The following is a 13782-nucleotide window of genomic DNA, read 5'->3' as shown; positions in this document are numbered from 1 at the left end:
CAGCACACGGTGGTGGTCAAGGTGGAGCCACAGAATTTGCCTGAATGAACAGGAACCGGGCTCAAGGGGCCCAGCATGTAGCAGTCCATTTTCTTGTGTACTCAAAGTCGTCTCTTTGCAAGGTTTTGCAACCTGGGCCTCTGCCAGTGTGCGCCTGCGCAGAGGAGTGGGACGCCCACTGTTTTCTCGCGTGGGAGGATTGTGAAATGGCCGTGGTGTGTGCAGCACCACTTATTTTACGTAGAGATCCTCTTAATCTGCTTCTGTGGTATAAGAGAATTGCTAAAAATCAAAGTAACAGGACGTTGCAGACTTTCGGAAAAAACGTCGTCTTCTTTATGAAAACATGTATTTTGCAAACATTAACATTGACTTTAAATAATTATTACAGACAGAGTTAAAATCAGAAGCATGAATGTCTTTGGCATGGGGCCAGTTTATGTCTAACACGTTATTACACAATAAGGTGGTGTCGGATTCTGTTTGTCTTTTTGAAGCCATCAAATCCGCTATACTTCCATTAAAGTGAATAGAGTTTGTGTTTAGAAAATGAATTCCAATGTTATACTTACTGACTCCATATTAATAAAATGCTTGCCTGTAACCCTCAGAAAGGACAGTATCAGTGACAAATTGTCTGGCATCTTTGTAGATTCAGAATTGGAACCAAACTGATTATGATAACGACACATTATAGAATCTCACCTCATCTTTCCTTTTTTAAGCATTACATAAAAAAGAACAGTATTTAATTGAAAGGCCATAAAAATTCACATCATCACCATAAATATAAACTCCAGTTTACAGATGACTACAATGAGGAAATCTGTTAGTTAATTATGTAGCAACCTGGATTTGGTTCTCAAAAAAATTTCTAAGCTTATGTTCCTTAACACCATATGTTCCAGGGAACAGGAAAGACATCTGAATTCAAATATTTTGAAGAAATGTGTATTTAGCAACTGAATACATGCTAAAGGGAATAATTTACAGCAGCAGTTTCGTTACAGATTTTGCTCCAGTTTTCTAGTTCCCATCTGAAAGTCAAGGATAAATACAGATACGGAACATGTTTACCACCTGGCAAAAAACATGCTTACTGAGTGGACACACACCTTCTGCCCTTCAGCAGTACAAAGCCACCTTGTCACCTGTGTGGGAAAATCTTGCAACTTAGGATGATGTCGAACACATCGCAATGGAGTACTCATAGAAAGTTGTATTTTACACCATTCCACCTTTGCAAAAATTATTTACATCCCCTTTGCCTAATGTGTAGGTAGCAAAGATATTAAACACATACCATTGAAAATCACTAAATAATACATTAAAAAGAAGCATCGAGTGTGCATTTACATGCATTTACACTACGTTTGGTTTCCGCTGGGCCATCTTTTCTCGCTATGATGCGTCTTTTTCATACCTTAAGATTGCTGTCATGGATTGTGTATGGTCATACAAAGCTTTCAACCAAGTCTCATCTCGGATAATACATGCATATGCCAAAGTCTATTAAAATGAATTACTGAGTGGGACGTTAACTGTTTTCGTGCAAACTGCCCTGTCTTGATACATATTGGCGGAAGATTACGACTGAAATGAGTTACTTATCTGCAAGTCATATATCTGCAATTTTCTTCGAACCGTTAGACTCCATGGTTTATAGAGACATGCCAGCAGATTTGTTTTGTTTCTTTTAATTGGAGTCTAGATTTTTTTTGTTGGTTTTTCATAATGCTAAGCAAAATGCATTCAGATTTTGGATGGCATCCATGAAGTTATCATATAATCGCTATCCCTTCAAATTCTTTACTTTTGAGGATTATTATGAAATGAGATACTTCTGTTACAGCAAATAAATTTGTTTCAGCTGCAAATTTAGAATGAATGGCAACACTGAATTTTAGTACAGTTAAGATACTCTATGAACACGAAAGAATGACCTTTGGGGCACTCTTCATTTTTTGATTTAGATTTCAAACACTATTTTTTGTACAGGAGTGTGTCCTTCAAATATTTTAACAATTCAACTTCTATCTGAGGATGAACATCTAAAAGCAACACCATTATACTCAATGGAGACTAAAATTAAATGTGAATATTGCTAGGCTTTCATTTGAAACAAGCGTCAACAAGTTGTTTATTCAAAGTAACAATTAAAACTGAAAGGTGAGCTTCCATCTGGGATGTAGTTCAGCTGATAGGGAATAAAATTTCACTAGTCTGAGGTGAGAAATTAATGCTACGTTAATTTGAATTCTAAGACAGCTGGAGTTAGAATTGCACCATGACTTCATTAATTAGCAACACGATGCTTTCTGTTCATTTTTGGGCATGATGAAGGATCTAAGAAGGGATTCCTAGAAAGGTGACTGCAGTGCAGAAAAACCAGACAGGAATGCTGCAGGCTCAGGTGGCTTGGGGTGAATGAGCCCCAACAAACTGAGGACAATGAAGGGGCGACTTCTGACCTCAAAAGCTTTCGCCAGGCAGGTGCCTGGTCTCGCGGTGAAGCCGCCGGCTAGAATGCCTCATCCCCGGCAGAGTGCCTGGCTTTGATACTTGGCTCTGGCTCTTGACTCCAGCTTCCTCTTAACGCACACCCTGGGAGGCAACAGTGGCAGTGGCTCACATAATAGGTCCCTGCCACCCACAGGGGGACCTGGATTGAGTTCCTGGCCCCTGGGTTTGGTCCTGGCTGGATCACTGTGGGCATCTGGGGACTGAAACAGCAGATGGGAATTCTCTCTCTCTCTTGCTCTCTCTCTGTGAGTGCCTGAAAAAATTACATTGAAAAAAAAAAAAAAATCTTTTACCACATTCTGTCAATTGTACGAAACAAACAAACAAAAAAAACTTTACGCTGTTTAGGCATGGGTTGTGTCCTGGAAAATAGTTTGCATAAAAATCACTCTGTGGACGTCCAAAGCATCATGTATTCCCCATACAGATAATTATCTTAAAGTGAGGTGAGGCAGATGATGTAGATGTAAACAGTGGAGATTCTGACTTTACGTTGTTCTAAATGTTACTGATCTCTCTCTGCGGAACCCGACACCGACATAGCTGCTACAGGAATCCTGAGAGAGCTTTTATGTCTCAACCATCATGCGGAGATTCAAGTACAGAAAGATATTTTCCTATTAATACTATGCTAACAGTATTAATGGAAAATTAATATTAACACTATATTAAGACAATGCTTAATATTTCGTGAGATACGCAGTTCCTTTTCATGGACCCACTAGACAGAAAACATGTACTTAACCAATCCTCTTGTTTCTTTCCTGTTTTGCTGCTTGAGTGCTCTGCTGTTCTGAGCACCTCATGCAGTTAAAATTAATTTAGATAATACTTAGAACAGCTTTCATTGGTTTGGTTTCCTCAGGAAAAAAAAAATGAAGCATAATTTATATTCTGGTTTCAGGATTAAATGTTAATAATGTATATAGATATTTTAGGACAATATCAGGTATCCCTTTTACAGATCTGCGAATGTCAAAGGAAAAAAAGCAGCACACAACTGGAATCTTAAAACAAAACTATATAGCACAATAACTGTAAGACAAAAACCTACTCTAGCTTAGAAAACAGCTAACCTTTACTGCATATTTGTCATGGTACATTTAAATTATCGTTTTAATAAAATACATCTTTAGGTCAAAGCTGAAAGAACACATCAGTAGTCGATCAGTGTAGCCCATTCTTCCTCGGGTGGTGCGTGTCTGTGTTCGTACTTCCGCGGAGCGCGTCATTCCTCCCATCTTTCTCCCTGTCCTGCTCCAGGACAAACACCAGTGCTGGCAGGCAGAGCCACCCCGGCCCCCAGCCGCGTTCTGGAATCTTCGTCAGCGGAGCCGGGCCACGCGGTGCACGGCGGACACGCGCTCCCGAGCAAGGCTTGGCTGATGGCGCTGGCTCCGCCCGCGGGCGGCGTGGCCAAGGGCGCCTTCGTTTCTCGGGCAGGGAAGAGAGCGACACCGGTACAGTCTGCGCCCCGGGACGCGCACGGGGCCCTGGGGTCGGGGGCCGTCGCGGCCGCACACACCCGCAGTTCCGTCCCGGGGCCCGCGCGGCTCAGACGCTGCGGGGCGCCCGCTCGAACTCGTGGGTCCTCCGGTTCCTGCCCTTCTTGCTCTCCTGCAGGTGCTTCCACTTGGTGCCGCCGCCCTGCGCGTGCCCCGGCCGCGGCCGGCGCTGCTTGCGGTCCCTTTTCCACACCTGCTCGCAGAACTCGTCCATGGTGTTGAGGTGCGGGTGGCTGAGGAGCTGCATGAAGTCCCGGTACCACACCTTCTGGCTGGGCGTCAGGCCGGGGGCCGCCTCGCGCGCCGCGGCGCCGGCGCCGTCCCGGGGCAGCAGCGCGTCCAGGTGCTCGGCGTCGATGACCTCCAGGCGCACGCGGAGCAGCGTCTGCATGAAGCCGTGCTCCACGGCCTGGCACAGGTAGCGGCCCGCGTCCCGCCGCTGCAGGCTGCGCAGCAGGAGCCCCTGCTCCGTGCGGATGAGGTGCTCGTCCACCCGGACCTGCGGAGGAGAGCGGGCGTGAGGCGCGGGCGTGAGGCGCGGGCGTGCGTGAGACAAGGGCGCGGGCCGGAGCCCCAGCGGGGGACCAGCCACCGCCGAGGCAGCTCTGGCCCAGCAGCGGTGGCAGGTCCACCTCGGAACAGCTACAGTGGCGCACAGAGGGGAGAGAGAGAGAGAGGAGAGACAGAGTGTGTGAGTGTGTGTGTGTGTGAGAGTGTGTGAGCATGAGAGAGTGTGCGTGTGTGTGAGAGAGTGTGAGTGTTAGAGTGTGTGTGTGAGAGAGAGTGTGAGTGTGAGAGTGTGTGTGAGTGTGAGAGAGTGTGTGTGTGTGAGAGTGTGTGTGAGTGTGAGAGAGTGTGTGTGTGTGAGAGACAGAGTGTGTGAGCGTGAGAGTGTGTGTGAGAGAGAGACAGAGGGACAGTGTGTGAGCGTGAGAGAGAGTGTGAGTGTGTGTGTGTGTGAGAGATAGGGAGAGAAGAGAGAAACTGTGTGAGAGTGTGAGTGTGAGAGAGTGTGAGTGTGTGTGTGTGAGAGACAGAGTGTGTGAGTGTGAGAGAGTGTGAGTGTGTGTGTGTGTGAGATAGGGAGAGAGAGAGGAGAGAAACTGTGTGTGTGAGAGAGTGAGTGTCAGAGTGTGTGTGAGAGAGTGAGTGTGTGTGAGTGTGAGAGAGTGTGTGTGTGAGTGAGAGAGATAGGGAGAGAGGAGAGAAACTGAGAGTGAGAGTGTGAGGAGTATGAGTGTGTGTGTGAGAGTGTGTGAGTGTGAGTGTGTGTGTGTGAGAGAGAGAGAGAGAGAGAAAGAGAGAGACAGAGACTGGGCCGGGCTGAAGCCAGGCGCCCGTAACTCCATCTGGGCCTCCCATGGGGGTGGCAGGGACCCAGGTACTTGATGGAAGCAGACGGGGCCTCAATCCCAGGCTCTCCCATGTGGGATGCGGGTATCTAGAGTGGGGCTTAACCCGATGCCCCACACACCCACTCCTATTGATTAAGATGCACTGAGAAACACTGGTTGTGCAATTATTTTTACAGAATTTCTTATAATAGTTTAAGATAATGCCAGAAAAGAACCAAGATAGACTTTATAAATTTTAAATAAATATGGGAGATAAAAACATTAATATTGGTTAACATTATTAACATTAGTTAAAAATAAAATTGGAACTAAGAACCATGATAGTAGAAAACAGTGGGGGCATTAAAATGAATTTAGATTAAAATTTGAACAGATGACATTTTCAAAAAGCAGCAGTTGAGCAAGCAGAAGAAACTGTCTTAGATACGACATTAATATGAGGCTACATTTCTAACTTGATTTTCATGCTCAACACAGTTTCCGATTGAGATCTCAAAGCCTAACCTGATAATGTCCCAAATTCATCTTCATATCTGTAGGATGCCATTGTGTAAAGACTGCTTAGAATGTCAAAAAAGATAATGGGAGCATTTTTATCTTTATGTTCATATTATGCCTGTACATTTCTCTGCCATAAGGCGTTTTACAGATTCCATAGTCTGGTTATGCTCCGGTGCCCGTTTATGGCACTTAGAGTGGTGGTGCTCATCCTGGCTTCCCACATCGGAGTGCCTGGGTTCAGGTCCCTGCTCTGTGGCTTATTCCAGCCTCCTGCTGATACAGCCTGGGAGGCAGCAGATAATGGCTCAGGTGGTTGGGTGGTGCAGCCCTGGGGGGAGACTCGGATGGGGTTCCCAGCTCCTGACTTCAGCCTGGTCCAGCCTCACTGTTGTGGAATGTGGGAAGTGAACCCGTGGATGGGCGCTCTGTCACCATCTGTCTTTCTAATAATGAATAAATAAATACAAACTTAAAAAAGCTTTAAAGATGTATAGAGCGCTCACTGGGATTTTTGCATATATATATATTTTTTTAATTTACAGAGGAAGAAATAGCTCCATTGAGGAGGAAAATCGGCCTGATGCTTCATCAGTAGTTTATTCAGACTGATTCTGCAGATCCTGGGTCCTAAATCTACCACTCCCTTCTCCCCGTCTCTCCTTCTCGTTGGAGGAGTAACTAGCAGAGAAAGGCAAACAGGTTTGCAGATAAGAATGAACACAATTACTGGGATGATTTGATTTTTTGTGTGTGCACAAATATAGCTAACAGAACTATGTTGTAGTGACACAGTAAGGAATAAGGAGACCCTAAAATAGGCTCCTAAACTGCTCTGGGACAGACTCGTACCACATCACACACACACACACACACACACACACACACCCCGCCCCTCCTGGCACGCACCCAGGAATGCCGTCAGCCTGGGGGAACACTTGTTTAATGGATGAGCTATTGATCCGTTAAGGAAAGTGTTTTTCTTCCCCTCAGCTCTGCAGAGCTGGGACTGCCCAGCAGCATACGTTGGACAGAAATGACCCGTCCGTTTCAGGCCTTACCTCTTCCTTTCGCTCTTCATTCCGCCGCTGGAACTGCCAGTACACCAGGGCCCTCTGTGACTTGGGACTGCATTCCAGGAACGTGCTACTGTTCTCCACCCCGTAGATGATTCTCTCTTCAAGGCTGTGGCCATGGTGATTATCTGGCCAGGGATGAGGAAATGAAATGAGAACGTATTAGAGAGGCAATGTCAACTTTCCAAAGCACTTGCCTGGAAATTCAGTTGGAAGCTGTTTTCCAATCGAGTGAGGATGGCAGGAAAGGCGAGGGCCCAAGGTTTCGGAACCCAGTGCCTCCCTAAATGGACTCGTGACTTTGGTGTGAGTATTTACATCATATGCAGGGTTGCCCAGCAGAAAACAGGATTATGTTAACAAAGTCAGTCATGTGTGCAGTATCACTATAAATCTTTATACGCCATGATAATGCTCCACGAGAAATTATTTTCCCTACAAAGCTCTATGCTCTGGCAAATTGAGCCACTTTGTATTATATTATTCTCTAGGAGAAAAGTTATTAGACTAGGCTTTTGTAACTAAGGATCTCTTTCTGAGAAATTATTTTGCCTCATTGTGTCTGTTTTTCATCTGTAGAATTAAATTCACCCCCAATAATATTTATCTAGCATTTCACAGAAGGTAGATTTCAGGAAGTTTATACTCTCACCAGTAACCCCTAAATAATCCACAGGTTGGTTCTGAAGACCAGTTGGTGTGAAATGTTTGGGACAGCTCCGAAGAAAGATGTGTAATTATAATGCAATGTGGTTTCCATTGTCCTTATTTTAAAATAACACATCTTATATTATTTTCAAAAATTAGGCTCTGGAATATGGCAAGATACAGCCACTCAAAAACCTGTTTCCTGATTAAGTTTCTATTATTTTACCCTTGATGTAACCTTCTTCAACATGGTCACTGAAACACAGCTCAGATCAAAAGGACACACAGGGAGTCCAGGTAAAACTCATGCAGAGAACAAAATTCCACATTATCTCTTATGATCCTGTTTCCATTATGACATCCTGTACAATCTGGATCTCATTAACTTAATTTAGAAAATAATAAATGCATTTTCACAAGCATAGAAAGCTGACAACGAAAACAGATGAAAGAGTTTTGCTTTTTCGGACTCAGCGAGGTTTTAATTAAAAAAAATGTCCCCTCCCTCCCTTTTGGTGTCTCTTTGACAGTTTTACTCTCTTCATAATCAACAGGATCCTTTTGTCTGTCAGAACCAATGTGGTTTTCTCTCACTAGGTTTAAAACTTTCCATCCTGTCCCAGTCCCTGTCCATGGCCCATGGCCCGCCCTCCCACTCTCCCTGCTGCAGGCCACCCCCTGCCTCTGTCTTCCATCTCCAGGGAAGTGAGGCTTGGCGCTCGCATCTCAGCTGCACCCTAGCTGCTTAAACAAAACTCTTCTATTGTGCTTCACCCTTCTTATTGAAAAGATCAATTCTCTGGGAATGGGAAAAATAAGACGTGACTGGCATGGGAAAAAACAATACTGTGTAACAGATTTCAAGTCATTTTTTTATGCTGGAGCTATATATCTTTGTGTGTTGGTATCTATAATGGCCATAGAAGATTTTTTCCTTCTGAAATTATTAGTGCATATTGAATTGAAAAATATGGCACATGCACTAGCTCGCAAGACATCTGCTTCCCTGGATAGAGGTGAGTTGAACCGCTGTGTCCAACAGGGGCAGACATATCTGTGGTTCAGGAACTACTATGAGTAATTGAATACCTGATCCCGGAAGTCAATGGAATTTACATTAAATGCATTTATTCCTCTGCTAATTGTTCTGCAGCTTGAACTTTTTGATTAAGAAACCCTTTTACTTTTAGGAAGACCCCTCATGACACACCTGACAGTGTGATAACATTAGATAAGCCTGCTGGATTTACAAACAACCCAGTGATCTCCCAGCATCTTCCTTTTCCATTGGCTGCACCTCCCAAGCCCACCTCTCTTAGGCAGAAATTTTTTTAAAGATTTATTTATTTATCAACTTGAAAGATGGAGCCACAGAGAGGAAGAGGCAGAGGCAGAGAGAGAGAAGGCTCCCATCCGATGGCCCCTTCTCCAAGTGGCCCCAGTGGCTAGGGCTGCGCCTTGGCAGGAGCCAGGAGCCAGGATCTCTGTCCGGGTTTCCCACTTGGGTGCAGGAACCCTACCATCTAGGCCATCCTCTTCTGCTCTCCCTGGCACACCAGCAGGGAGCCAGATTGGCAGTGGAGCAGCTGGGACTCGAGTGGCACCCATATGGGATTCCGGCACCACAGGCAGTGGCTTAGCTCACTATGCCTCAGAGCTGGTCCCTAGAACTTTCTTACAGTAACCAACTTGTTTCTTTTCTAGGCTGCTTTTCTAAGTTACTACCACAATCTGTGGACATCTCAGGCAGAGGAAGTTATTGCTCTCAAACACAGAATTTAAATAAAGTCTTAAATAAAGTCCTTCAATGCCGTAGCTACCACATAGCTAAGAAGACCAACGTGACTTGTATAATAGCAAACAGGAATGTTCAATGTTAATATAACATTATTTTTTTAAAAAAATCACTGCATTTCTATTAATTTAAACATTCTGGCTAATCCATGGAGATAGCATTTTATGATCTTTCTAGTAGTTCTAAGAAACTTGTTCACTTTTTGTTTCCTCTTCAAGTTCTCCTCTGGTGGTGGCAGACTTTTCCCAATGTGCTACAAATAAAACCATCCTGATGGCAAGTTTTTTTCTTATACTTAAAAACATTTCATTGTATGTGCTACTCTCTGTGGTAGAATCCAATACAACTGCATTAGCTTAACAAAGCTTTACACCCAGTGTGTTTGCTTTAGTCTGACTACAGCAGTACTTGGTCGCCGATGGTCTTCAAACACATGGTACTCAGGTGCTTTCTCTCCTGAGTAAGAGAGGAACCACACATGATGCCTTTGGCTCATTGGCTTGGTGCCATTAGTTAGTTTGCTGTGAAAACTACATTCGCCAATGTGTTAAGGTCTCATTCTCCATTATGTTGACCTTTTTTTTTCTATAAACAAAAAGAAACATCTTCAAGCTGGTAACAGTGAAGCCAGCAGTCCTGTCGTAATAACTATCAATTATGGCTGGTGGTACACAGAGGTACTATCGTGCTTCTTTGGTTGGAGATTCTCCTATTTTATGTTTTGTTAGATTCTGCTGCCATCAGCCATAACTATAAAAGTAAATTTACATGGGACATGGCAGTTTCTGTGCAGAACATCTCTGCCACTGGCAAATTTTAATTTAGGACCAAAACGTTAGTTGAAAGTGGTGTTGGCCAAGCATACAAATATTTGAGTATTCAGATGAAATAACCACTAAACATTTTTCTGTTAATTTTGACATCTTTTAAGCAGTTATCTAATAGCTATTTAAAAAACAATGATGAGACAGTGTTTAATAAATAGCTATTTCTCTTCCTGATTCTTCTACCCTAGACACTTGGATAATTTTTTACAACAAAGAAAACATTAGTTCTCACTCCATTTCCTTTTCTGTTTTTCTTACTCTCCCTGTCTCTCTGAATCTCTTTCTCCATAAAATTTACCAATGGGAACAGTATTTTGACTCTTGTCCTCTTTAGCTTTATTGTATTCTTCTGTCTTTACTGAGATGTCACGTTTGGTTGTTTATAAAGCTAACAGCTCTGTATGAGTGCATAGTACAGCTGTACTCCAAGTATTTTTCATTTAATATTAAACTCACAGTTACCCAACATGAATAAAATGCTTAGCTGAGGAAATACTGTTGAATAAAGATTTCCTAAGGATATGAAATCTTACAGACGCAAGGTAAGTGTATTCTAACATCTTCCTCTGGATTAAACTGGTGGATCTGAGAGTAATTTACAAGGAATGCATTGTTTTAATCACATCAGATAATGGACTGTAATGGGGTCCCACTGGCGTATATCGAGGGAACCCATAAGCAACGCTCTTGTTCTCCCCTGCATTTACGTCCTGATATTGTTGAGTAGAGCATCCTTTTCATGGCGGGATTTTTTCCAAGTTCACCACTGGAAAATTTTTCTTCTGTTCTTGGTTTTTAGGAATTACTGAGATTCTGTTGAATGAATGTCTATTTCTTTTTTGCTAGGAACTTTGTTATCTTCTGTATTTCATTCTACATTGGCTAACAAAAAACTATTAGACAAATTATATGTCTTTTTGCACCATCTCCTTGCCACATGCCTGACTTCAATCTCTGCCAGTATTCCTTCTTTGGCTGTGTGGCCCTGTGGTTATCTTTATCTTATCTTTGCTTTTTAAAAATCAACTAATTATAAATTCTCTTAAATATATTAGGTCAGTTAGCAATTACAGACTATGTAAATTTTGCCCTTTAAAATATATTTCTTGTCGTACTTAAAGTACAGCTGTGTAAAATGTTGGTACAATGTCTGGTAACAGTGATAGTCATTGCTGTTACTGCTGGTTCAGGGTCTAAATGTTAAATCAGAACTTAACATCTTTCATGGAGAATACAGAATAAGACAAATGATGAAACCCTTCATGATCCTGCCTGCTCAAAGAAAATGTTTCCTTTCCTATACGTCTTGAAAGCCTCTTTTTACATATCTCTTTTGAACACATGTAGTCTAGCTTACTGCGATTATTGTTCAACAGTTTTTTTTTTTTTTTTTTAACCCCATCTAGAGTGTAAACCCCTGGCTGATGTTTGCTGAATGGCAAATCCAGGTAACTATGTTGAATTTAAAAGCTGAAATCTCATGTAATTTTGACATCTGTAAGATAGGGAGTTTTCATAATTCTGTTATGAAATGAATAAAAATGAATAAAAGTTCAGTCAACCAAGAAGGTCAGAGCAGTTGTCACCCTATTATGATCGAATATTGAACAGTGGATAGATACAGACATTTCAGCCCTTCTAAGTTTGTTAAGCTTAATAATGTTCAAAAAGTTGATGTGAGAGATGGTAGGAGCAGACGACGCCTACTCAAGCATACTCCACAATCAAAAACTCCGAATTCGAAACAATCAGAAGAGAAAGCTATATGAGACCCCTGTGGATATTTTCCCACATTTCCAGGGAACCCTTTACCATGGAAGGGTAGCCATGCCCATAAGTAATTTTATAGATGTTCAAGAAGAAAGGAATCTTACGCTTAAACATTTTCAAATATTTTTCACACTTAGAAAGTAACGGTTTTAAATACAAGTGTTTGTCATGAAAATTACCAGTAGACATGAAGGGTAGAGTTGTTAAACTGGCATAGCAAATTCTTGTAGGTTCAGGAATCTGACTGGTTATAGCAAAATAGTTGAGAGCAACAAAATAGTAAAATTATTTTAAAAGCACCACAGTGTGTTTGGATAGCACAATATTACAATATGTTGCAGCCGTTAATGATATGAAATAATGTTTTTAAGGAAGCAATCTTCAATTAATCATTTCCTCTTTTAGTGGGGTAATTTATGGAAATGAAATGAGTCTAATAAACCAGAAAAAATGGGAGGAAAGAAAGAAGTTAAATAAATTGCTTCCTTTTGTAACAACAAAAAATCATGATATCCATCATTTGGCCAGAAATATCATGTTGCTAAAGGCCTTATTTAGCATTTGATTCTCTTCCAATATAACAGAAACAGAAGGCATCACATTTCAGTTTTCCATTCTTTTCACTCTCCATTTTAACCCCATAAATGTCTCCCAAGATTGAAATGTGAATAATGTGACAATCTTAGGAAATCTGCTGTCATATGGAAAAGTCAAAGATGGATGAGGTAGTGAACCATATATTCACTGAATTCTTTATATTTCTATTTCACATTTGATGTTATCCCTTTTATTAAAAGTTAAATTTCATAAGCAGTGTATATAAAACAAGTGGCAAATAGATTCAAAGTATTTTAAATATTTAGTTTTTTTTAGCCATTTTTTTAATATTTAGTTTTTTTTTTAGCTAAACATAGTTGCTGGACTACATAAGGAGAAATCAAATTCCAGTTGTTTCCAACACATTGCACTTGTGTTTTCCTCAATAATGTTCAGTATGAAAGTCAGAGAGGAAATGCTGACCACGACTCTTGCTGACATGAACATTTGTGACAATGCATACTGAAATATAAATTTCATCACTTAGATTTTCCTTACTGTAACCTAGATCATTCCCTTCAGAGATAGGACAGGTATCTTATCAATAGAGAAGACTCTAATTTGATTGCAAGTGGATGAAAAACATCTCTTTAGAGGTAGCTGAAAAGAATGAATCACTATCTTTTGGGAAAATGAAATATTAAAAATGTTTAACCATAAAGAAACATTTCATTCATCCTTAATAGTCATGCATATTTTAACCTGGTAGCAAGATGGCTACAGCTGATCTAATAACCTCATTAACTGGGGCAGGCATCGTGGTGCCGTGCGTCAAGCCGCTGCCGGGGATGCCTATGTCTGCATCCCATACTGGAGTGCCCAGCTTGAGTCCCAGCTGCATTTAGGACCCACATTCCAGATCCAGCTTCCCGCTAACATGCCTTGGAAGCAGCAGCTGATGGTGCAAGAGCTTGGTTCCTGCCACCCATGTGGGAGACCTGGATGGAGCTCCTGGCTCCTGACTTTTGTCTGTCCTACCCGTAACACTTGTGGACATTTGTGCAGAGAACCAGCGGATGGAAGATCTCTTTCTCCATCTCTCTATATAACTCTGCCTTTCAAATAAGTTAATGAATCTTTTCAAAAGAACTCAATTATTGCAGTGCCCTTAAATTCTACAATCTATACTGAAGGGTAGGTGTATAACAAGGGCATGCTTGTTTATTTGCTAAGATAATGCTTAGTCCA

General features: G+C 42.0%; 1 protein-coding gene across 3 annotated transcripts in view; it reads right to left on the bottom strand.

The window, feature by feature from the left end:
• Window positions 1-313: 313 nt before the first annotated feature.
• Window positions 314-13782, bottom strand: part of SEMA3A (semaphorin 3A) — a 482660-nt gene continuing 469191 nt past the window's right edge. For all 3 annotated transcript variants that reach the window (XM_051853017.2, XM_051853018.2, XM_070059438.1), the window contains 2 exons: window positions 6943-7085; window positions 314-4527 (listed from right to left, as the gene is read on the bottom strand). In XM_051853017.2, coding sequence (XP_051708977.2) covers window positions 4078-4527; window positions 6943-7085 — 593 coding nt within the window. In that variant the 3' untranslated portion in view covers window positions 314-4077. The remainder of the gene's footprint in view (window positions 4528-6942; window positions 7086-13782) is intronic.

This window comes from Oryctolagus cuniculus, chromosome 16, assembly GCF_964237555.1.
Source record: "Oryctolagus cuniculus chromosome 16, mOryCun1.1, whole genome shotgun sequence".
Classification (NCBI taxonomy): Eukaryota; Metazoa; Chordata; class Mammalia; order Lagomorpha; family Leporidae; genus Oryctolagus; species Oryctolagus cuniculus.
The sequence above is the reverse complement of the archived record's forward strand: the minus strand, read 5'-3'. Positions and strand labels throughout refer to the sequence as shown.